At 46.9% G+C, this 25,388-nt stretch overlaps 1 protein-coding gene across 2 annotated transcripts in view; it reads left to right on the top strand.

The window, feature by feature from the left end:
* Positions 1–25,388, top strand: part of KLHL17 (kelch like family member 17) — a 37,351-nt gene that overhangs the window by 1,246 nt on the left and 10,717 nt on the right. The window contains exons 2-8 of one of the 2 annotated variants that reach the window (XM_084821689.1): positions 11,140–11,432; positions 13,439–13,698; positions 15,356–15,477; positions 16,709–16,930; positions 19,694–19,810; positions 21,905–22,118; positions 23,560–23,704. In XM_084821689.1, coding sequence (XP_084677815.1) covers positions 13,488–13,698; positions 15,356–15,477; positions 16,709–16,930; positions 19,694–19,810; positions 21,905–22,118; positions 23,560–23,704 — 1,031 coding nt within the window. In that variant the 5' untranslated portion in view covers positions 11,140–11,432; positions 13,439–13,487. The remainder of the gene's footprint in view (positions 1–11,139; positions 11,433–13,438; positions 13,699–15,355; positions 15,478–16,708; positions 16,931–19,693; positions 19,811–21,904; positions 22,119–23,559; positions 23,705–25,388) is intronic. The other variant, XM_084821688.1, reaches the window with a different exon arrangement.

The following is a 25,388-nucleotide window of genomic DNA, read 5'->3' as shown; positions in this document are numbered from 1 at the left end:
TAATTTCTATATTTTGGGGTAGGTGTGTGCAAAATCAGGGTGCAAAATCCTTTAATGGAAGTAGATAGAGGGGAAGGGAATCAGATGCAGGTTATGTGTCTCTCCCCCCCCTCCCCGTTCCGAAAAGCTCCAGTTGCAGTATCAGAGCAGCCCTGCATTGCTGTTCCCCAAAAGAGATCAGATGTTTGGTGTTTTTTTTTTAATTTAAGGGGGCTCTTCGACTTTGCATGGCTTGGAAACAGTCTGTGTTTTGTTTTGTCTCCCCCCTCCCCTCCTCCATAAAATATCCAAACAAAAATAATTTTCCCCTAACCCCTCCTACAGATGCCCATTCTCACCCATTTTCTGTATGTGTGTTTGGAAGAGAGGTGAACAGGACTACTCAAAAGCGTAGACTATCAAAAGATTGCTGGTATAGAGCAATAGCTGAGCTCCTCCTTATTTTTATTGTGTGTGCAGTCTGACTTCCAACTGGTCCACTTACATGTGCGTCAATTTCAGCCCTATAGAACGTGTGTGGGGGGGAGAAATCTGGACACAAAAGAAACTTCTTCTTCTTGGGTCATCCTAAATTATCTCCCTTCTCAAATTGCAAACTCGACTCCCTCTCCAGGCTGGAAATGAGAGAGATCAATTGACTGAAGTCAATTCTGAAAAAGGATTAGCAGGGGGAAGGATGCATAAAAATAACAGAAATTAGCGTCAGTAGGGGTTGATTTCGGCCTGGTTCTTTGCAGCTACACCTGGGAGTATGGCGGACCCGGTGGAGGGAGGCTGGGGTCGGTGGGGGGGGGGTGGCGCTCTTGTGCTCATTACACAGCAGCAAGCTGAGGTTGGCCACTGAATGCACAGCCAGTCCGGCCTCCGTGATCAAGGGCCTGTATGATCTCATGGGACTGCCACATTCACACACTACTTTTGAGCCAGATGCTTGAAGCATCTCTGTTATGGCTGAAAGGAAGGCGGGGGCCTGTGTGTGAAGAGCCCGCCTAGAGAGAGGGTGAAAAAGCAGTGCAAAACAGCCCTCCTTTGTGTGTTCCCAGTTATTTAACGCACTTTGCAGGTTCTTCTGTTTTTTGAAGATTAATTTTATAAAGATGCATCTCCTCTCCTCCCATCCCTTTGCTAAATTTAAGGCAGCTAACTCTTGATCTTTGGAAGGAGTGGTTTTTAATGTGGGGGGGGGGAACAATAAAGTGGTCATTCCCAAATAGCGCGATGTAAGAAAGCTGTTGGTGTAACTGCAACTGTCCCCAACTTCGTGCCCTCCAGATTTCTGGACATTATCCCCATGCTGACTGGGGATTATGGGAATTGTATTTCAACACATCTGGAAGTGGCAAGGTTGGTGTACTGTTAAGGATAAATTAATTCAATAAAGGTTCCTGCAAAATACCCACTCGCTCAGGAGGTTGGCTGCAGCATCTCTGTATGAGTAACTTTTCTGTGCTGCCTTCCTCCCAGTCAGCCTCAATTCTATTTTTTTATTTATTTAATTAATTTGTGCCCTGCCTTTCTACCAAAAAATGGCACTCAAGGTGGCTATCAAGCTGTGATTGAAGCATTCAACGGCCCAAAATGCAGAAAGAGCAGAATTCCCCGCCTTCAGAGGAAGGTTCCTGTTGTGTATCCATGTCAGTCCCTGCTCTGAGCTTGCCTCCCTCCAATTACCTTTCCCTTCCCCGTCTCTGCATCAGATGTGAGTGGGTCATTCACTCTCTCTTGATAGAGATTCATGAAAACCACCCACTGTGAGGAGGCACCACATTGGGTCCCTGCATGAGTTCTTGTTCTGCGTTTGCCTCCTTCCAGTCCATCTCCACTGAGGGGTGGGTAATCCTGTCACATCTCTGAATGAGGTAAAGTTGGATCATTCAATAACGCCCAAGGCTAAGTAGAGTTGCCTACCATCTGAGGGGCTGCTTTTTGTGTGTCTCTGTGCGAATCACTGCTCTGTACTTCCCTTCTTCTAGTTAGAAGGCATGACCAGAACAGTGACTCCATCAATAACATGGGGAAGTGGGCTCTACTGGGGATCAGTGATTCTTACATGCCCCCAAAGTTAAACCTTTTTGGATATAGAAGCCAAGTATGCCAGCCATCTTAAGTCATACTTGGGAGAAACAGTGGAATGGGAGTACACATTTTCCAAATGGAATTGAACAGTAGGAACAACTTTCCCCCTCTTGGTGTGGCATAGGCAAAATGCCCCCTGATGTTCCTTCAAATCCTGAGGACAATCACCCAAGTACTTGACCCTAGCTAGTATAACTTTATCACATGGTAACACTATGTTTTCAGTATAGTAATCCTAGCAGAAGCTCCGTTTGTAAAACTGATGCCCCACAAAAAAGTGCCCTTTCTGCCCCATGGAAATGCTGGATCTTTTCAGCAGATGCTCAGCAGAACTGCAGAGTCAAGAATTCTGGGACTTGTAGTCCAAAATATCTGGGCAGGGAGAGGGCTGATCTAGTACAACCCCCTACTCAGCACCAACCCTGCCAGATAAAGTGACAGGTTTCCTTCCACTCAAGGATGACAGGGGAATTGTGGCGGATTCTCACTGGAGAACTTCTAGGGCTGAAGCCAGTTGGGCTTCAACATTTGCACCAACATGGGCGTTTCTGCTTTGAATTTCCTCCAGCCTTGCCTAAAGCAACTGCGAAATCCAAACTATTTATTTTATGTTATTACTATGCCATCAACATACCTGGTGTGTTCCAGAATACAGCAAGAGAGGAAGAAAGAAAATAAGCTCCCTGCCTCCAAGGGGCTTACATTTCAAATGACTAGGTAGGGTATCCCCTTCATGGATCACTGCCTTGTTGTGGCGAAGGGGCTTGCGTAACTCAGTGAAGCCATAAGCTATGCCGTGCAGGGCCACCCAAGATGGACAGGTCATGGCAGAGAGTTCTGACAAAATGTGGTCCACTGGAGAAGGAAATGGCAACCCACTCCAGTATTCCTGCCAAGAAAACCCCATGGAACGTATCACAAGGGTAAAAGAGATGACGCCAGAAGATGAGCCCCTCAGGTCGGAAGGTGTCCAATATGCTACTGGGGAAGAGCAGAGGGTATTTCCAAGTAGCGCCAGAAAGAGTGAAGCGGCTGGGCCAAACCCGAAAGGACACTCAGCTGTGGATGTGTCTGGTGGTGAAAAGAAAATCCGATGCTGTAAAGAACAATATTGTTTAGGAACCTGGAATGTCAGATCAATGAATCAAGGTAAGCTGGAGGTGGTCAAACATGAGATGGCAAGATTGAACATCGACATCTTGGGAATCAGCGAACTAAAATGGACAGGCATGGGCGAATTTAATTCAGGTGACCATCATATCTACTACTGTGGGCAAGAATCCCTTAGAAGAAATGGAGTAGCACTCATAGTCAACAAAAGGGTGGGAAAAGCAGTACTGGGGTACAATCTTAAAAATGATAGAATGATCTCAGTACGAATCCAAGGCAAACCATTCAACATCACAGTAATTCAAGTCTATGCCCCAACCACTGAGGCCGAAGAAGCTGAGGTTGATCGGTTCTATGAAGACCTACAACACCTTCTAGAACTAACACCAAAAAAAGATGTCCTCTTCATCATAGGGGATTGGAATGCTAAAGTAGGAAGTCAAGAAATCACCGGGATAACAGGCAGACATGGCCTTGGTGTACAAAATGAAGCAGGACAAAAGCTAATAGAGTTTTGCCAAGAGAACATGCTGATCATAGCAAACACTCTTTTCCAACAGCATAAGAGGCGACTCTACACATGGACGTCACCAGATGGTCAATATCGAAATCAGATTGATTATGTCCTTTGCAGCCAAAGATGGAGAAGCTCCATACAGTCAGTAAAAACAAGACCTGGAGCTGACTGGCTCAGATCATGAGCTGCTTCTTGCAAAATTTCGGCTTAAATTGAAGAACGTCGGGAAAACCACTAAACCGTTCAGGTATGACCTAAATCATATCCCTGATGAATATACAGTGGAGGTGAGGAATAGATTTCAGGGATTAGACCTGATAGACAGAGTGCCTGAGGAACTATGGACGGAGGTCCGTAACATTGTTCAGGAGGCAGCAACTCAATCCATCCCAAAGAAAAAGAAATGCAAGAAAGCCAAGTGGCTGTCTGATGAGGCTTTACAAGTAGCTGAGGAAAGAAGGGAAACGAAAAGCAAGGGAGAAAGGGGAAGATACACCCAACTGAATGCAGAGTTCCAGAGAATAGCAAGGAGAGACAAGAAGGCCTTCTTAAATGAACAATGCAAAGAAATCGAGGAAATCAACAGAATGGGAAAGACTAGAGATCTCTTCAAGAAAATTGGAGATCTCAAGGGAACGTTTTGTGCAAAGACGGGCATGATAAAGGACAAAGAAGGCAGGGACCTAACAGAAGCAGATGAGATTCAGAAGAGGTGGCAAGAATACACAGAAGAACTATACAGGAAAGATCTGAATGTCCCTGATAGCCATGATAGTGCGGTCACTGAACTTGAGCCGGACATCCTAGAGAGTGAAGTCAAGTGGGCCTTAGGAAGCATTAGTAACAACAAAGCTAGCGGAGATGACAATATTCCAGCCGAGCTATTTAAAATCCTAAAAGATGATGCTGTTAAAGTGCTGCATTCAATATGTCAACAAATCTGGAACACTCAACAGTGGCCACAAGACTGGAAAAGGTCAGTTTACATTCCAATTCCAAAGAAGGGCAACGCCAAAGAGTGTTCAAACTACCGCACCATTGCGCTCATTTCACATGCCAGCAAGGTGATGCTCAAAATCCTACAAGCTAGGCTTCAGCAGTATGCGAACCGAGAACTACCGGAAGTACAAGCTGGGTTTAGAAGAGGCAGAGGAACTAGAGATCAAATCGCCAACATTCGCTGCATCATGGAGAAAGCAAGAGAATTCCAGAAAAACGTCTATTTCTGCTTCATTGACTACGCTAAAGCCTTTGATTGTGTGGATCACAACAAACTGTGGCAAATTCTTAAAGTGATGGGAGTACCAGATCACCTTACCTGTCTCCTGAGAAACTTGTACGAGGGTCAAGAAGCAACAGTAAGAACCAGACATGGAACAACCGATTGGTTCAAAATTGGGAAAGGAGTACGACAAGGCTGCATATTGTCACCCTGCTTATTTAACTTATATGCAGAGTACATCATGAGAAATGCCGGGTTGGATGAATCAGAGGTTGGAATTAAGATTGCTGGGAGAATTATGAACAACCTCCGATATGCAGACGATACCACCCTAATGGCAGAAAGCGAAGAGGATCTCAAGAGCCTCTTGTTGAGGGTGAAAGAGGAGAGTGCAAAAGCTGGTTTGAAACTCAACATTAAAAAAACAAAGATTGTGGCATCTGGCCCCATCACTTCCTGGCATATAGAAGGGGAAGAAATGGAAGCAGTGACAGATTTTACTTTCTTGGGCTCCAAGATCACCGCAGACGGTGACTGTAGCCATGAAATTAAAAGACGCTTGCTCCTTGGGAGGAAAGCTATGGCCAACCTAGACAGCATAGTAAGAAGCAGAGACATCACCTTGCCGACAAAGGTCCGTCTAATCAAAGCTATGGTTTTCCCAGTAGTAATGTATGGCTGTGAGAGCTGGACTATAAGGAAGGCTGAGCGCCGAAGAATTGATGCTTTCGAACTGTGGTGCTGGAGAAGACTCTTACGAGTCCCCTGGACTGCAAGGAGGTCAAATCAGTCCATCCTAAAGGAAATCAACCCTGAGTGCTCATTGGAAGGACAGATAATGAAGCTGAAGCTCCAATATTTTGGCCACCTAATGCGAAGAGAAAACTCCCTGGAAAAGACCCTGATGCTGGGAAAGACTGAAGGCAAAAGGAGAAGGGGACGGCAGAGGATGAGATGGCTAGATAGCATCACGGATGCAATGAATATGAACTTGAGCACGCTCCGGGAGAGAGCGAAAGAAAGGAAGGCATGGCGTGCTATGGTCCATGGGGTCACGAAGAGTCGGACACGACTGAACGACTGAACAACAACAACAAGGTAGGGTATGTTTCAAGAATTGAGCATGGCCAATTCATCTCGAGGGTTTTTACCATGGGAAATGGGCTAATGCCAGTTCTGTAAGCCTGGAATTGAGCTGTCCTTTGCATGCCTAAAAGCTGTTGCAATGGGGCTTACTCCTGAGTAGACAGCCATAGAATTGTATGTGCTTGGTGGGAAAATCTCCATAGTGGTACAAATTACATCTGGCACTTCCCACTCAGTCCTTTGACCTGCACTCTTAGCCCCACCCACTGCTGGAATGCTGCCCCCGAGTTCCTTCCCAAATTGGAAATCGGCCCCTGGGCCAAAACCAGCCCTACCCCTACCTTAAGACTTAAGCTCTATAAACTTTCCCCCCAATCCAATGAGAGCCAATCTGTATGATTGGAGAGAGAACAAGGTTTTTCAGTACATTTTATATTTGCTTTGCTTACTTATTAGAATGTTTATATTCCACCTTTCCGTTGATGACCCTCAAGGGAGCTCATGACATCAACTTAAAAATCTTGGGAGAGAAAACCCGCAACACAAATTAAAGCAAGAATCATACAGCCATAATGGAAGAATTAAAACAAACAATAGCGTGTCAGAAAGAACCGTATTAACCCAGAGGCTCTCTTAGGGCTTTTCTATATGAGGCTTTTAGCCTGCACCTTTTCCGAGGCTTCTGCTTCCAGATTCTTTGCAGGATTAAGATCAGCTCCTTTACACGTGTTCCCCCCCCCCCAGGGGTTTTCTTTTTCTGCCTTTCTATATGTTTCATTACTCAACCACTAGCTGGCACTCTGGTATAGCAGAATTGCACAATTACACAAGAGTCTTATTCTGCCATTTTGAAATAATATTACACTTTCCTCAATCTAAAAAAAGCCTGGGAAATGGTTGCAAAGAGCGGGACAGGCCCCGGAGGATGACGATGTCATCTAAAGGACCTGCAAACTACTGTGAATGAGCAATCACAAGCGCACAATAAAAGGCTTGTGTAGAAAGCCTCTTAAAAAGCTGTTTTGGGTGTTCAGAATATGATCAGTGAGTTGAACAAATGGGCATCTCTGGGGACGGTGTTCCACAATGGAGGTGCCACAAAATATTGGGAAGAGAGCATATTGTTTTGAGTGCCCTGTTTACTCCTGCCTCCACGTCCCTCTCTGTGTCAAATCTTAGATTAGCCTTCCCCAATCTGGAACCCTCTAGATATCTTGGATTGCAACTCCCATCATTCCCAGAATTGTGGGAGTTACAGTCCAACACACCTGGCCAGGGCGACTGGTTAGTGATGGCTGTCTTAGATTGTAAGCCTCTTGGGGCAGAAAACTATCCTCTTGCACTTGGTAAAGCAGTACATACATGAATGGCACTATGTCAGTAATACCAATACATTTTTGGCTTGGTTGACTCGCTGGGTTCTGGAGCGGTTCTGCTCTATAGCCCTGGTACATCTTGTTCATTCCAGTGTTCTACTTTGTGTCCCATGTCGCAATTGCTGGGTTGTGTGGGCTGATTGTGAGGTTGGATTTGCAGGCCTTCTCCTTCCGTCCATGAAATGTCACGCTGAACCCTACTGCTGGTGTTGGAAGCTACCTATGTAAGCAACAGTGGGTGATTAATTCCGTGGCTTGCGTCATGTCCTTTATAACAATTCGGGCTATTTTTAGGACAGTTTGGTTTGAGGGTTGCAAGGGGGGGGGGGTTGCTTCCAGAGCAAATCTGTTCTAATCTCTGGCTCAAATATGTTAGAATCTGAGCCTGGGATTAGAACCTGGTGGTTGGGCAGAAACTGAAGATGGAACGCAATGCAAGCTTCTATGCATGTTGGGCGCCTGGTGGGTAATATCAGGACTTTGAGGCTAGAATGTGCAGAACTGTAAGTGTCTCAAAGCATATGCAGAATGTATTTCCCTCACCATCTGCTGTGTTGGCATACAGTGTTAAACCATGTTTAGTGCGACAAGGACAAGCCATAATGTGCTTTATTTTTTATTATTACATTTATTTCCTGCCTTTTTTCCTCTTGCAAGGAACTCTTGACATCTTACAGCGTCCTCCTCCTTTCCATTTTATCCTCTCAACAAACCTGTGAGGTAGGTTAGGCTGAGAGGCAGTGACTGACCCAGAGTCACCCTGTGAGCTTCATGGACAACTGGGGACTAGAACCTGGATCTCCTGAGTCTCAGTCCAGCACTCTAACCACTACAGCACATTGTCTAATTAGGTTCACACACACACACCCTCCTCTTCCGCAGTGGTCATGAGGAATTCAGAAATGCTTTTGTTTCCATTTTATATGGATCGCAGTTTGTCATTGTGATGTCTGAACCAGGACGAACTGTGGTTAATCTGGATACTGTGTATGGGTGGTGCTATTTTGGCTACATAAGCATCAGCACTCCCCCCTGGACGTTAGAAATAGAGGGAAATAGCGGTATAGTCATTCTGTGTACGTTCTGGAATGCCTCCAGCCTGTCATGAGAGTCCTTAGGGACTCCTGCCACAAGGGAGGGTTGGTCACATCTACTTCACCTCCATTGGCAGCATAAATGGAAGACTGTGTTCTCCTTCTGTGCCAGAAAGGAGGCCTTGGATACGTTTCTTGTGGGTGGGATGCTCCATCTCTGTGCTGCTTTCCTAATAGGATATTCCTCTGCATCTGTTACCCTCAAAATGTACTCTTGTGGTCGGTCTCCACACTACGAACAGACTGTCCTTTGAGCTTCTAGCTTTATTTACGCAGGACTCAGCTCTGTCAGGGCCGGCACCTGTTCAAATACTTCCCTGCACCTTCAGCAAGTTAGAGTTTTCTATATGACACGCACACACACAATAGGGGGAAATTGAAATCTGTTCTCTGGCTTGCAGGCAGCTCTCTGTATCTGTTTGACAGTTCTCCTAACCAAGTCTTTAGCAGGCAGGCAGCGGAACCACAAAAGCATAGGAAGCGGCTGTATACCGTGTCAGATAATTGGCCCCCCAAATTTAGTATTGTCTGTAAGGGAAGGACCACAGTTCAGCTTCCCTCACTGCCTGGTGATGGAAAAAAAACGTTTGTTTAAGTCCCTGGGGATCTGCAGCCAGCCAGCAAGCAAATCTTGGCCTAGAGGGGGACAAAAAAAGTCTAATCTGGTATATTGCAGCTTCCATTGGGGCAAATTTCTGTGCATGATAAATAACAGTCAGTATTGGAATACACACTTCCTTTGTAAAAGGTTCCAGGTTCAATACCAGGCATCTTGAAAGACTCCTGTCTGAAAACCTAGAGAGCTGTTGCCAGTCGGTGTAGGTCAGGGGACCCCACCCTTTTGGGGTCAGTTGGCACATTTAGAATTTTGCGAGTGCCCTGGGCACTCTCACAGATGGCTGCCATCGGGAGGGACTTGCCTATTTGTAGAATGGCTGCCACGCTGGGCACAGCTGTTCAAAACACTCACCTCCCAGAAGACAAACTTGTCGCACTAAAATAAAAGTACTTTGCCCAAGAACGAAAGTGTAAGTCAGAGGTGTGGTCTTGAGCTCCAAAATGCAAACCTGCTCATTGGAACTCAAATAAGTGTGGTTCTGGAAGGCAGCCCTTTGCTTTACAGCATGCCAGCCTCCCAGTTATTTTTTATTATTATTATTTTAAAAAGCAGCAGCTAAGAAATAACAAAAAACAAGGAGAGGCAGGGAACCTGGCAGGTGTCAGTCCAGCCCACCTGTGGACCCTTCCACTGGCCCCATCACCTTGGCCCCAGCTACCTGTCATTTGGTAGCTTCCCGGTGTTTGCACAGTTTTTTCCCCATTCTAAAAGGCTGAAATGCCTCTCCGAAGGCTTAGTGACGGGCAATAAGAGCTTTAAGCTACAATAGAATGGTATTTGGCCCCGCCCCTTTTGCCATTGTCTCCGCCCACCACTGGAATGCAGCTCCCGAGAGCTTCTCTGAAACTGAATTCAGCCCTTGAGTTGAAAGGGTTCAGCACCTCTGTATAACACGGACCACCACGCACCTTGCAAATCATACAGGCTTAATAGTTTTCGCCTGAGGAATATAAGAGGCTAAGCGATGGCCTTGGCCAACTTTCCCCAACCTAGTACCTCCAGAGGTGTTGGGCACAACTCCCATCACCCTCAGCCGTGCTGGCTGGGAGTGATGGGACTTGTAGTCCAACACCTCTGGAGGGCACCAGGCTGAGGCAGGCTTGCTGGCCTTGGCCGTGTGTTATGAGCATAATAATGCATGCTTGAGAGAGCAAGTGGTCCAGTGTCTCGTTTTCAGTAGCAGGCAACCAAATGCCTCTGAGAAGCCCACAAACAGGGCCTGAAGGCAGTAGTTTTCTCCCATTGCTGTCTGCCAGCAACTGGTATTCAGAGGTAGAGTGCTTCTGAACATGGAGCTTTGATGTAATGTAGCCGTTTTGGCTAAGAGAGAAAGCTGGCCTCACTTAGGGCTTCTTGGAGGGAGTTCCTGGACCAAGCCTAACACCAATATTTAGAGGCAGTTATCCCAAGCTGAGCAGTGAAATCCACCAATGCACTGTCCTGCCATGGTTAAAGCCACCAAAGGTAGGATCTCCTCTTGGACAGCATCCCATAATCTAGGCACCACTACAAAGAGGGCTCTCTGTCTTGCTCCATCAGGTTGCAATGGGGCACAGAGCAGAGCCTCTGATATAGATCTTAAGTCTTGGCAAGACTTCTCTAGCGGGGTGGCAGCTTCGACCTGGCTGGGTGTCTTCAGGCAAAGACTAGATAGCCAGATGTTGGGGATGGTGTAGATTTCTGGCATCAGGCAGAGAAGTTGGACTAGGTCAATAGGTTTTATTCTGGTTTTATTTTTATATTGTGGTTTTCAGCTTTCATATTTTATATTGGTTTATGCTGCAGTCTGTGGTTTTAATTTTTGTGAACCTCCCAGAGCTTCAGCTATTGGGCAGTATGGAAATGAAATAAATAAAATAAAACAAACATTCCCCAATCTGGCGCCCTCCAGGTATTTTGGACTGCAGTACCCAGCATTCCTGATCATTGGCCATGCTTGCTGGGGCTGATGGGAGCTGAAGTCCAAAACATCTGGATGGCACCAGGTTGGGGAAGGCCAGAGTAAATTACCTACACCCCCTCCAACTCTATGTTTTCAGGACCAAGGAGAGCTCACAGAGATTGAGAGGAGTTGCCCGAATGAAATGCTGGACCCAGCTGAATCCTTCTCTCCAAAGCATAACCTGTTGACTACCAGCTCTCTGAACCTTCAGCTGATGCTATACTCTGGCATTGCACCATACGGTCATGGTTTTTCAAACAGCCCCAAATGGCACCATCTTCTCTTCTCCAGTAGATCCTTCAGAAGAGGCAACGTCTTTGCATGGGTGGCAAGTCAATTCGGGCTCCTTGCCCAAAAGGCCTGCACTGCCCCCTGTGTGACCGATGCATGGTAACTCCTCAAAGAGGTCTGCAAGACGTCCAATGGATTTAGGAGCTCAAAGCTGGGGACCTCCTAGTCAGATAGTCCTGAGCCACTGGTGTTATTGTGGAGGCGACTGTCAGAAATACCAGGCAGTAACCGTCCTTCTCCTAAGACAGGGGTGTCGAACTGCTTTCAGCCCAAGGGCCAAATTCTGTTTTGGAGAAGCTCTTCGGGGCCACGTTCCAGTGGTGGGCGGGGCCAAAGACAAAAGGAGTGGGGCAAAAAATACCAGCTTATGGTAGCTCAATGCCCTTCCTGCTGGTAGCTAAGCCTTCGGAGAGGCATTTCAACCTTTTGGAATGGGGGATAACCTGCACAAACAGTTGGTGATGTCAGGAAAGGGGGTGGGGCCAGTGAAAGGGGGGGTCATGGCCCTCTGGGGAACCCTGGAGGGGCAGATTTGGCCCACAGGACTGATGTTCTGCACCCCTCTACGAAGACATGCCTACTCTGCACCCAGGAGAAGGGAAACGAAATCACTATTTCCGCCTACCAAAGTCTTACCTGCTGCAATTAAACTGCGTTGGGGGGGAACGCACGGCCTACCCTCCACCAGTCATAATTATACCTTGTGTTTCCACCGCCACATACTTTGCCAACATTAATTAACAACCCTGCTGTGCATTATGCCTTCTTGGCAGCTTTTTAACTTTGCGAGCTTTCCTCTTTTCCTTTCTCTCACACGCTCAGTGGCATGTGGGCGGCTGTCAGGAGTTGCACCCGTTCAGTCACCACGCAGCATTTTCCCTTGTTCCAGACGGAGATGGGAGTTCCCTCTCCTCTGTCAGAGGAAGTACCCTGTACCCTTTTTAGCTTCTTGTTTTCAGTCTGCCAGGAAGCTTGAAATCTTGCTGCCTCTGCGTGCATCTGTCGATCCGGGTAGCAGGGGGGCCTTTCAGCACTTGATTCTCTTCATTGCCACCACTGTCTTTGTCATCGTTGCTGCAACCTCTCTCTCTCTCTCTCTCTCTCAAATTTATGCCCCACTTTTGGAAAGAATAAAGTAAATGGATTCCTCTTCCCAGCTGAGGGCCAGTTATTTTTAGACACATTCGCATATATACACTCACACCCCTTGCAGTCAGTGATGTGTAGGTGGTTGTGAAAAATACTGGATAAGTATGTGTGTGTGAGAGAGCAAGAGAGAGAGACTCACTGCCAGAATGTAAGAGTGGGTGGTTCTGAAGCAATGCCACTGAATGGTTTTTAATGGTACCTCTTTATGGTTATTGCTAGCAAAACGCCTGCGATTATAGTAACACAGGGCAGGCCTGGCTCCAAGTTTTTGAGAGCCCTTTGGCACAACACCCTCCATGGGCCTCTCTCTCAGCGAGTCTTCCTTCTCACTGCCATAGTCACCAGCTGCTCTTGTTCCTTCTCCTCCTCCTCATCATTGCTCCCACTTGCTTGTTAGGCAGAGAGCCAGGGAGCAAGCAGGCTGTGGCATCTGCTGTTCCTCCTCATCACCACCTCTGTTGCCTGGGCCAGAGCGAGAGGCTGGGGAACAAGCAGGTTGCAATGGTGGAGAGGAGGAACAACTCCAGGGGGCTCTTGTCAGTGGGCCCCGATGGGCTGTGGGCCCTCGGCAGGTGCCCCACCATGCCTACCCAGGATGCTGGCCCTGAAAATACGTATAGGCCACTCTCCTACAATGTTCTCAGAGTGGCTTAGAATAAAACAATAAAGATCCTGATTTTAAGAATCCGAGAAGGCGCTCCCCCTTGAACTCACCAGCCCAGCCATCCTTCGCAGTGGGAAAGTAAGGAGGGCTTCTGCTGAGGACCTCGGGATTTCCTTCAGTATCTGGCAAACAATACCCTGAGTTTACATTACATTGGGAAAATGTAATGTCTCTCTCCTTTTTGAGACTTTCCCTTTCACATGAGGCAGTAAACGGGTTTAGGATTGAAAGCTACATCAGCTTTGGGAACAGAATCTCCCTTTTAAAAAAATGTGTTTGTTTTTTCCTGCAGAGAGGCCGAAAGGGCACTGCTGCGAGCCAGAAACGACCCGCCTGCAGCCATGGAGAGCGGAATGCAGCTCCTGAACCGAGATGGCCACAGCATCTCCCACAATTCCAAGCGGCACTACCACGACGCCTTTGTCTGCATGAACCGCATGCGGCAGCGGGGCCTGCTCTGCGACATCGTGCTGCACGTAGCCACCAAGGAGATCAAGGCCCACAAAGTGGTGCTGGCCTCCTGCAGCCCTTACTTCCATGCCATGTTCACAAGCAAGTATCTCTCCTTCCGGCTCCTAGTGGCTGGGGCCTCTTGGTAGCTGCCAGGCTCCCTGCCGCTCCTCATTTTTATTTTATTTTATTCAGATTTTGTTTTTAAAAATTTTTTTACCTGGGAGGCTGGCAAGCTGCAAAGCAAAGTGATGCCCTCTAACATCACCTTCATGTGGGCTTAAAAGAGTGGTTCTGTGTTTTGGAGCTCAGGCCACACCTCTGCTTTGTACTTCAGTTTTGGGGCAAGTTACTTTTCTTTGAGTCTCACCACTTTGCCTTCTGGGAAATGAGTGTTCTGTGGTCGGCCGTGCCCAGCGTTGCGGCTGTTTTGTGAATGGGCAAGCCCCTTGGTGGCAGCTGTTTTGTGAGAGCGCCCAACACCCTCTCTCACAATTCCAAATGTGCCCACCAACCCTAAAAGGTTGGGGACTCCTTCTAATGGGCCCTTTCCCCATGACACGCTGTGTGTGAATCGTGTACTGAAGCCACTTGACATTCTGCATACAGGCGAGTCACGTTCTGTGCTGATTAAAGCTGAATTCTGCAGCCTGTTTAAATTGTGCAAATCAAGTGTGCTTAACTCACATAGTTTCTCTTACTATGCATAATTATTTATGCAACATTTTCTTCCTCGAGACTTTCCCTTTCAAATGCGTCGAAAAGTTTAGGATCTAAGGATACATTCGATCCTTTGTATAATACACTTTGACAAGCAAGACATACAACAAAACATTGCAGTGTAAAGTGCTTCTGTTCAGGATACCCCATTCTAAACTGCTTGTTACTTTTGCAGACCTTAAGGCTGCTGATCTCTCCCTCTTGTGCATGGATGTGGCCGTTTTAGCTATGTAAGGAACGGCATTCACCTCTGAACATCAGAAATAAAGGGAATGATAGATGCACTTTGTACGATTTATTCTGGTTTTACTACTCATGGGGAGGGGCAAGGGGCCAGATAGGACCCCTAACCACTAGAAACATACAAACACACATTGCCCCTTCCCTTTTGCTGAAGGGGTGGAGTCTGTCACTCTCCCCAAGCTCCAATGGCTTTCCAACTCAAACACAACTGTTCCCAACCATTAGCTCCCATTGAGGAACCTCAACCAACATTCCTAATAAAGGAAGGCTTGTAACCCTACTGCATTACTAGCCCTGTGTTGATTTTTTCTCTTAAAAGTCACCTAGATTCCATGCTTACAAATATGGGATTAAAGTATGCAGAGTGAGCAAATATTATATGTATATATAATGATGGTATTTGTCATATTTTAAGTTTTGCATATATTATTTTTCTCCTGCTGCCCATGGAGAGGGGCAAAGAGAGCTAAATAAAAGTGCTGAGTATGAGCCAAATACATGAACATTTGATGCTGTCAGACCAGTCTGTCCGGTCCGGTGTTGTCTCCTCTGACTGACAGCTGTTCTCCAAGATCTGAAGCAAGGGTCTTCCCCAGCCCTGCTAACGCTGATCCTTTTAGCTGGGGATGAAATTGGGACTTCCTCCTTGGCCACTGAACTCCTCCTTCCAAGGGCTGGGCAGACCTTGACGCTGCCCTCCATCACACAAAAAAGGAGCTGTATGTCTTGCTAAGGGCTCCCGACCACTATCATCACAGGCCTCCTGGAATTCCCACGTGTATCTTTGTTGCCACAGATGAGATGAGCGAAAGCCGGCAGACTCATGTAACACTCCATGACATCGACCCGCAAGCACTGGAGCAGCTGGTCCAGTATGCATACACCGCTGAGATCGTGGTGGGAGAAGGGAATGTGCAGGTCAGTATTCATAGCCCCACTAGCATCTTCCTACGATTTCCTATTTTAGATACACCTATGTTATCAGAGACCAGGAGGGTAACAACCAAGAGTGAAAGTGAGCAGCTACAGTCAGCCATGGCATTCCAGCATGAGCTGTGTTTGTTCGACTCACGTCCAGGCGCCGAGAGGGTTTCACAAATATTTTTAAAATTTATTTATTTATTTATTACATTTATATCTAGCCTTTTTTTCCTCTTGCAAGGAGCCCAGGGTGGTTTAGATGGTCCCCCTCCTCCATTTTATCCTCACAACAACCCTGTGAGGTAGGTGAGGCCAAGAGTCAGTGACCAGCCCAAAGTCACCCAGTGAGCTTCATGGCCAAGTGGGGACTAGAGCCCGGGTCCAAGACTCTAACCTCTACACCACAGTGACTTATTTAAAAAGAGGAAGATGGTGGAAAATTCTCTTTGTTGGGGGGCAGGGAGCTGACATACCTGCACCCCTTCTTTTTTTATCTGACCAGGGACTAGAAAGTTATTCCTCCTCGCCCCTGCAGTGACAGACCCGCTAGCTGGGTAGCTGAGTTGAATGTGAAAGAAAATTGTGAGGCTTAGCGGGAAACATAGGAAGCTGCCTTATACTGAGTCAGATTGCTCCACCTAGCCCAGCATTGTCAACACTGACCGGCAGCAGCAGCCCTCCAAGATTTTGGCATGAGTTTTTCGAGTCCTACCTGGAAGTGTCGAGGAGTGAACCTCGGACCGTTTGCACGCAAACGTGGTGCTCTTCCACTACGTTACACTGGAGTGCTCCCATTTTTAAGCTTCTGAGAAACCGACCCCAGGTTTCCAAGGAACATGTTAGAAACCCACTTCCCTGTAGGTTCAGACCTTTAATCACCGAGGGCGGTATCCCATTTGATGCTACCATTGATGTGAATTACATTGCACTAGTGTAAGCCCCCTCTAGTGTAATGGTAATAGCATTTGCTGGCTCAACAGATTTCCCTGGAAAATCTGTCGTGCCAGCAAACGCTATTGGTGTTGTGCTAGCATGATGTAGTTTGCATTCGTGGTAGTGTCGAGTAGGAGACTACTCCCAAATTCTCTTTGGGGATTTTGTCTTGTGTGTCAAGAGAGGAGTCCGGTTGTTCTATCAGAACAGGGGTGTCAAGACTAGGAAAGCTCCTGATAACAGGAGCTGGGCAGGAGCACTGCTGTAATGCCCCACCTTACTCTTGCCCTTGTAGACACTTCTTCCTGCTGCCAGCCTCCTGCAGCTGAACGGGGTGCGGGACGCTTGTTGCAAGTTCCTCTTGAGCCAGCTGGACCCGTCCAACTGCCTGGGCATCCGGGGTTTTGCAGACACACACTCCTGCAGCGATCTGTTGAAGTCAGCCCACAAATACGTCCTGCAGCACTTTGTGGATGTCTCTAAGACAGAAGAGTTCATGCTTCTGCCTCTCAAGCAGGTAAGAGATGCACAACCCTCTTCACTCTCTCTTTAGGCTTTTGCCAAATGTGTGTGGGGGGTCAAGGTTTTGCTGATGTACTCAAGCATTCAGAAGCTCTGCTCTAGCTTTGCAAAGGACTTCAGTGCCTGAAATCAAATCCAAGCCAGAGACAAAATTGTGCAGCTGATGGGGGGGGGGGGTGTAGTTGTGTGCTGACCTAATGAGTTTTTTATGGTGTAAGAGAGCACAGTGTGTCCCTTTTTTTTCCTTCAAAAAATTAAAAGGCAGTCAATGTTTCCATGAAGCCCTTCCTGCATGAGCTGGCCTTGGCCACCCTCAAAGCAAATTTCCCATCATCCCTGGCTGGGGCTGGTCTGAGCAGAGGAGTCTTTCCCAGTATTCACTCTTAAGTATATCATGAACTTTATTTGAAGGAAAGTTAATGGGATTTTTGCAACTAATGAGGAAAGACCAGTAAGAGGTAAAACATCAGTATTATTTCTTTATTTTGCCCCCCAAAAGCATATGTTCTGAGTGGTTGTATTTTAGATACTGGATGTTTGGATCCATGCTGAAGCAGACATTTGAAGTTTTGTAAATCTGCCACCGGAAGAAGACGATCCAGTTGAAACGTGTTTAGCAAACAACGTTGTTGAATTCTACAGAATGCCTTTGTAATTTGAGACTGTGATGTTTATCAGTGGGTTGTGAAACGTTTTGTCTGCCCTCATAATTCTTGTAGATTGCTGAGAAGGTGGTTCAAAAGTTGACTTTTCCTGCACCTTTTGTTATGCATTTTTAGCTATGTTTTACAAATTATTATTTTATTTTTTTTTTAAAGAAATTTTTAACCCTGTTTTATAAAACTCATTATTGCTACTTGTGTGCAAAATTTGCCATTTTCTCCTGGTCTCTTATTTCTCTTCATTTTTTATTAGTCAGGAAATTATCTTCTTGGTTTTACCAATGGACTAACTGGGCATAAGTTAATTGCTCATAGGACTGCATCTACCACAATAACAGTTGAGAGTATTCTTCCATGTGATTGCCACACCAGTGATGGAATCTGTTACCTGGGGCAGAAATTGGCATCCTGCAAAACTTCTATTACGTGCTGTTTGTTTTAAATTATTATTTAAAAGAGAAAAGTTTCTAATCCTTGTGGAGCAAAACTTAGAACTAATGAGCACAGCCTGGTAAAATCTTAAAACTGAGAGGGATTTGCAGTGATCAAGAGATTTTAGAACCCCATACTCTCTTTTGCCTCTTATCCTGCTCCCCTGCTCCAAGTCCATGAGTAGTTTCTCTGCCTGTCTCTGCCCTCTTCCACTCAGTGGTGTAGTGGTAAATTTTGAAGTGCAGGAGCTCATCATGAGAACCACCATAGCCACACACCCAATTAGAATCCATAGTCATGCTCCCAGGAGATACAGATATATTTAAGACCTGCTTTCCCATTATTTATGCTCAAAGGAACGAAAAACTCCCATTGTCAAACACAGATAAGGATGCAAAAATCAGCAAAACTCAAGCTCGCCTAAATTCTCCTGATTTCATCTTGAAGCTCATTCTGACTGGAATCCATATCAAATTGTGAGCTTTTTTTCCCCTTTTCACATGAAAATCTGTGCATATTTTCGTGCGTATTTTTCCAAATGTACGCATCAATAGTGCACATCACTGAAATGTACACATTCTTCTCCCATTGATTAAAACGTATTTGTGCGCATTTTTCAAAAGTACACATTTTTTCATGTGCATTTTTGAAATGTACGCATGCTGTCAAACACATTTTCAGGGGTCCACGAATCATGTCGCACGCTCGGAAATGTTCGGCTGCAGATTACAGTCCGTGTCTGTGTTCAGTCTAGAAGGTGCAAACTGGATAAACCTTGATCGAACACAAACTGAAGCGAATTTCTCATACATCCCTAAACACAGATACGCAAAACCAACCCATCACAAATCTCACAATTAATCTTATGGGGCGTGAATGCAATCCTGGGAGGAAGCTCCATTTGAACTCAGTGGTGGTGCTTATGTCTGACTGCATGGGTTCAACTTGTAAAGCACACTGAGCTTTTATAAAAGATCTTAAGCCAGCTGACATGCAATCATTTAGCTTCTGATTAGAAAAGCAAACAACCTTGCAAAGATGGGTTACCATCTAAACCACCAACATCAAGTAGGAACTCAATCAAAGAAAAGGAAAGAAGTAGCCAGCCCCTGCTTGATTATTTTCCTCCTCCTCTGACTTCCTCTATGCCAGGGGTGGGGAACCTTAAGCCTGGGGGCCAAATCCGGTTCTCCTGAGGTTGCAGTATGTCCCTCCGGGGTTCCCCAGATGGCCACACCCCTTTTCCCAAACTGCTGATCGTTTGGTATTTCCCTGGCTTTTATGCAGCTTTTTCCCCATTCTAAAGGGTAAAACAAGACAATCCCTGCCTGCGGGCTTATAATATAAAAAGACACGATGCACAAGGAAAAGTTGATGGGGAGGGAAGAGGAAAAAATGAAGTAGTCTTTCAACAAGACTGGTGAAATGGCCCCATTTCCCCTCTCATCTCCCTCAGTACAGCTTGCTGGAATGGCTGCTGGCAATTGTGCATAGGACTGCTGCCTAAATTACATAAAACGAATCTATGCAAATTTCGCTTGCAGTGTATGGAGCTGAGAGTGCATGGCATCAATACGTAATGCTTGGAATCACCTTTGTTCAACCCCGTTTTTCCTCCTCGGTGTCTGAACCAACCAGGATTTTCTGTTTTTCCACCTCTGCAGGTGCTGGATCTGATCTCCAGCGACAGCCTCAATGTACCCTCAGAGGAGGAAGTCTACCGAGCTGTCTTGAGCTGGGTGAAGCATGATGTGGACAGCAGGAGGCAGCATATCCCCAGGGTATGTGGCTCTGTACAGGGGTGTTGCTAGCCTTGGGCCCATAGGGTTGTGGCCCAGAATCTGTTTCCCAGGCCCTTGTTTCTATTTCCTAGGCCCCTGTTTCTACCCCGTTGCTATTCTACAGAGCCCTGAGCGTCCATTGTTTTGTTTTTTCTCAGTTGCCATGCAGGGAGTAATGTTCAAGGGGGCCTGCAGCTGGGGAGGGAAGGGTTAACTCTCCCTTTCCCACATGCTACAACACACACACACACCCCAAATCCCCCTGCATGGCAATTCACCTTAAAAGACACTCTTCCCATTGCTCTTTCTCTCCCACTCACCCCTTTATATGGCTGTTTCTCTCCACTCCCAGCAGGTTCAAGAACAGGAAGGAGAACATGGCGCACTAACACTTTTCATTTTTTTTAATTAAAAATGTTTTTTGAAGTGGGCAGCAAATGAAGAGCTGTGCAAGTGTCACTGGAGGTCCCTGCAGGCGTTTGGGACCCCTGTCCTAATGTTTAGCTGAAATCCCCTTTCTTGTAATTTGAACCCTCTGGAACACCATTCCCTACCTGAGCATCCTCCTGATTTGTTGTACTGCGATTCCCACCATCTGCAGCCATCCCCATTGGCCATCTTGGCTGGGGATGATGGGAGTTGTAATCCAACACTTCTGGAGGGTGCCACTTTGGGGAAGACTGCTCTGGAGCAACAGGAACCAAGTTTTCCCTATCATCTTCATGAAAGCCCTTCAGATATCTTACCCCTGCCCATGGACCTTGACTTTGACTCTTGCTTCTATCATAGGATCAGGGGGTTGGAAGGGGCCATTTAGGCCATCGAGTCCATCCCCCTGCTCAGTGCAGAAATCCAGTTTAAAGCATCCCTGACAGGTGGCGGTCTCTGCTTGAATACCTCCAGGGACGAAGAGCCTGCCACCTCCCTAGGGCAGTTGGCTCCATTGCCTGACTGCTCTGATCGTTAGGAAGTTTTTCCCGATGTTCAACCGAAATCGGCCTTCCTGTAGCTTAAGCTCGTAATTTTGTGTCCTACAGTACAGTGTTGGATGATAAGGAAGGCCCTGCTAGATCAGGCCAAGGGTCCATCTAGTCCAGCATTCTGTTCACCCAGGGGCCAACCAGCTGCCCACAGGAAACCCACAAGTAGGACATGAGTGCAACAGCACCCTCCCGCCCATGTTCCCCGTACATGGCATACATAGTATGCCCCCATACATGGTGTACATAGTATGCCCCCATACATGGTGTACATAGGTACATTTTATTTTATTTATTTATTTATTTATTTATTAAATTTATTAATCGCCCATCTGACTGGTCACCCAGCCACTCTGGGCGATGTACAACCCACCATAAAACAATTTAAAACAATAAAATTTTGCCATAAAGATTTTTTTTTAAATACCCTAACCCACCCCAAATGCCTGCCTGAACAACCACGTTTTTAATGCACGACGGAAGCTCATTAAAGAGGGGGCATGACGGAGTTCCCTAGGGAGGGAGTTCCACAGAGTGGGGGCCACCACAGAAAAGGCCCTCTCCCTCGTCCCCACCAGTCTAGCTGTCCTGGCTGATGGGACAGAGAGAAGGCCATCCGAGGCTGATCTTGTTAAGCGGCCTGTCTGGTGTTGCTGGAGGCGCTCCTTAAGAGGTACATGGATGCCTCTGATCCATAGAGCCATCAGAACTAGTAGCCATTGATAGCCTTCTTCTCCAGGAATTTGTCAAGTCCCCCTTTAAAGCCATCCAAATTGGCAGCCATCAATCCATCTTGTGAAAGTGAATTCTGTAGTTGAACGATGCACTGTGTAAAGACGTCCTTCCTTTTATCTGTCCTGAATCTACCACTAATCCGCCTCATCGGATGGTGCTGTGTTCTAGTATTATGAGTGAGGGAGAAAAATGTCTCCCGATCCACTTTCGCCACATGATGGAGAACACGTTACAGCCCTCTTCTATGTGACAACCCTTGAGGTACTTGAAAAGTGCTATCACATCTCCCCTCAGCCTTCTCTTCTCGGAAGAGTTCTTCTTCATGAGTTATTGAGTTCTTCTCCCCCTGCTTTCTTCTTTCTCCTTTCTCCTTCCCCAGCTCATGAAGTGTGTCCGTCTTCCACTCCTAAGCCGCGACTTCTTGATGAGCAATGTGGACACAGAACTACTTGTGAGGCACCATTCCGAGTGCAAAGACCTCCTCATTGAGGCCTTGAAGTATCACCTCATGCCTGAGCAGAGGGGGGTCCTTAGCAACAGCCGAACCCGCCCCCGACGGTGTGAGGGGGCCAGCGCTGTGCTCTTTGCCGTTGGTAAGTACAACCAAGACCGGGGAGCATTTGGGACGGGTACTGGAGGGTGGACAAAAGAAGGAGCAGACAGTGGACCGGGTGAAAAGTTGGTGCGGTCTTCTAGCCTTTTGGGGAGGTGGTTCCCTCTTAGTGCCATATCTGCTGGTCAGGTTGTTTCTGACTCTGGGGGCTTCCAGATATATATGCATTTATTTGATTTATATGTCACCTTTCTACTAAAAAATGGCACTCAAGGTGGCTTACTGAGCAATTTAAAATAGATTAAAAGAATAAAACACATTAAAATACAATCAGAAACGTAACGGTAACAGAATAAAAACAGCACCCAACCTACAGACCCCTTACAGGCCAAAGGCCTTTGTGAATAAAGTAGTCTTTGCCTGTTATCAGAAGGATGGCAGAGGGGGAACAAACCTAGCCTCCCTTGGGAGGGAGTTCCCCAGCCTGGGAGCAGTCACCAAAAAGGCCCTCTCTTGCATCATCACCAAACACGCCTCTGAAGGTGGTGGTCTCCAAAGAAGGGCCCTTTACAGAAGATCTTAAGAATCAGGCAGACTTGTGTGAAAGAAGGCGGTCTTTCAGGTAGCCTGGTCCCAAGCCGAATAGGGCTTTATAGGTCATAGCCAGCATTTTGAATTCTGCCTAGAAACAAACTGGTAGCCAGTGAAGTTGCTTAGGGAGCCACATACTCCCTGTAACTGGCCCAGGTCAACAGTCTGGCCATAGCATTCTGGACTAGCTGAAGTTTCTGAACAGTTTTCAACGGCAGCCCCACATTACAGTAGTCCATACGGGATGTAACTATGACACGTGGATCCTAGTACTGCCAATTCAAGTACGTTGTGTAGCGATTCTGTCTTTTCCTCCTTAACTGCCTTTCTACTCCTGTGAACTTACCCAGACACTACGATCAATACCTGAGGTGCGCCTTTAAGTGCCTCCTGTGAAGGAGGCTCAGAGGACAGCAACACGGGAGAGGGCCTTCTCAGTGGTGGCCCCTCAGTTGTGGAACACTCTCCCCAGTGAGGTCTGCCTGGTGCCAACATTGTCATCTTTTCAGCACCAGGTTAAGACTGTCCTCTGTTCCCAGGCATTTAACAGCATATGATGGGACTTTTGATGTCAGCTGTTTTGATCAGGTCCGAGCATTTTATTGTAACTGTTTTTTACATGTTTTAAATTGTTTTAAAAGTTTTGTATGTTAAAGATTTTTATACTGGGTGGTATCCAGTGGTGTCACTCTGCAAACTTAAATAGCGCAAGTGGAACCCTGCTGAATCTTTCCATTGCACAAGCAGTTGCACAGTTATACTTGCACAACTGGATGCACAAGTGTAATGTACAACCAGTTTGCATATGCCAGGCAAAGAGCTGCTTTCTTTACCCCTGGCGTTCTGTTGGCTTCCAACGAGGCCCTCTCTTCCGGTTGTGTCTCCTGCAGGTGGAGGCAGCCTGTTTGCCATCCATGGTGACTGTGAGGCCTACGACACCAGGACAGACCGTTGGCACATGGTCGCTTCCATGTCCACCCGCCGGGCCAGGGTGGGCGTCGCTGCCATTGGGAACAAGCTGTATGCTGTGGGCGGGTAAGGAGGAATGGTCTGCCAAGGAGGAACCACTTCTTTCTCCCCCACACACACCCTCTCCCCACCAGGGCTGGCCCAACACATTTTGCTGCCTGAGTCAAAGAACAAGATGGCGCCCCCTCCCATTCTGCATACAAAAGCCAACTGGACTGTCACTTGTATCTTTCTTCAGCACTGGTGATGGAACAGTGTCCTCCAGTCACCTGATGCAGGCCAGCTTAGGGAGCAGAAGGCAAGTCAAGTGGCACACAACTCTCCTCCAGCATCTTGCCACCTGAGGTAACCGCCTCACTCTGCCTAATGGTAGGGCCAGCCTTTCTGCCACTCTCTTTCATGCCCTAACATGTTTTCCAGGCAACAGTAGACATAAGGGGGAGAGAATCATGTATATATCCTGCCTATAGTAGTTGTGGTGAAACGGGGACGTGACCAGGGAGGGATTATACTTCAGATCATGCTACAAGCCTTTTAAAAAGAGCCTTTTAAAAATCACTTAAAAACTGAGAGAAGGAACCCAGCGGGCTTCCAAAAGGAAAGGATTTCATAACATTTGGTAGCATCATCTCTCTGGCATTGGCCAGAGGATAGAATGCTACACTATGGACCACTGGTCTCAACCTGTACGGCATTTCCTATCCTAGGACCCTATAACTGGTTGATCATCTGATCAGCCCGAAAGCGGTACTTGATGGCATTTCATAGTAATTCCAGTTCAGTCCCCAGCACCACCATAACCACACAAGAGCCCTGCTGGATCAGACCAAAAGACCATCGGCTGCAGCATCCTGTAGCTCAGCGGCACAGCACCTGCCTCGAGTGCAGAAGGTCCCAGGTTCGATCCCCCGCAGCATCCCCAGGTAGCACTAGGAAAGAACCCTGCTCAAAACCCTGGAGAGCCAGTGCTGCCAGTCATTGTCGACAGTATTGTGCTTAGATGGACCAAGAGTCTTGACTCAGTATATGGCAGCTTCTGATGTTCCTATCCTGTTTCCCACAGCGACCAACTTGATACCCCTGGGAAGTCCGCAAGTAGGGCTTGAAGGCAATAGCCCACTCTCATGCTCCCCAGCAACTGGTATTCAGTGGCATACTATCCCTGAACCTGAAGGTTGCATAGGGTCATCATGACAAATAGCCATTGATAGGCAAATCCATGGAGGAGAAGTCTATTCCCCTTTTAAAGCCATCTTAAGCTACTCGCCATCAACTCATCTTGTGGCAGTGAGTTCCATAAATCATTTTCATTCATTCATTATATCCCACCTTTCTTCCATTGTGAAACTCAAGGTGGCTACATGTGGTTCCCAGCTGGTCTCCCCTCCAAGCACTGACCAGACCCAGACCTGCTTAGCTCCAGCAAGGTGGCTGCCTTGTGTGCCTTCAGACTACGACCCAGGACCGATCAGTTTATGCACTGTGTGAAAAAGTCTTTGCCTTTCGTCTCTCCTGAATCTTCTTTCTGTTGCTTTCATTGGATGACCCCAAATTTCTATTATGAAACATGGAGAAAAACATCCCTTTCCCTGTCTACTTTCTCTGAACCATGCATATGTTATATAAGCTGATTATGTCCTTCCTTAGTTGCCTTTCTTGCTAAACAAAAAATCCCTGAACATTTTGTAGCCTTTCCTCATCGGAAAGGTGCTCCAAGACGCTGATAATTTGGGTACCCTTTTTTGGTTAC

Source organism: Heloderma suspectum, chromosome 15, assembly GCF_057233095.1.
Source record: "Heloderma suspectum isolate Gila_16-S chromosome 15, 16-S_ref, whole genome shotgun sequence".
NCBI classification, from domain to species: domain Eukaryota; kingdom Metazoa; phylum Chordata; class Lepidosauria; order Squamata; family Helodermatidae; genus Heloderma; species Heloderma suspectum.
The sequence above is the reverse complement of the archived record's forward strand: the minus strand, read 5'-3'. Positions and strand labels throughout refer to the sequence as shown.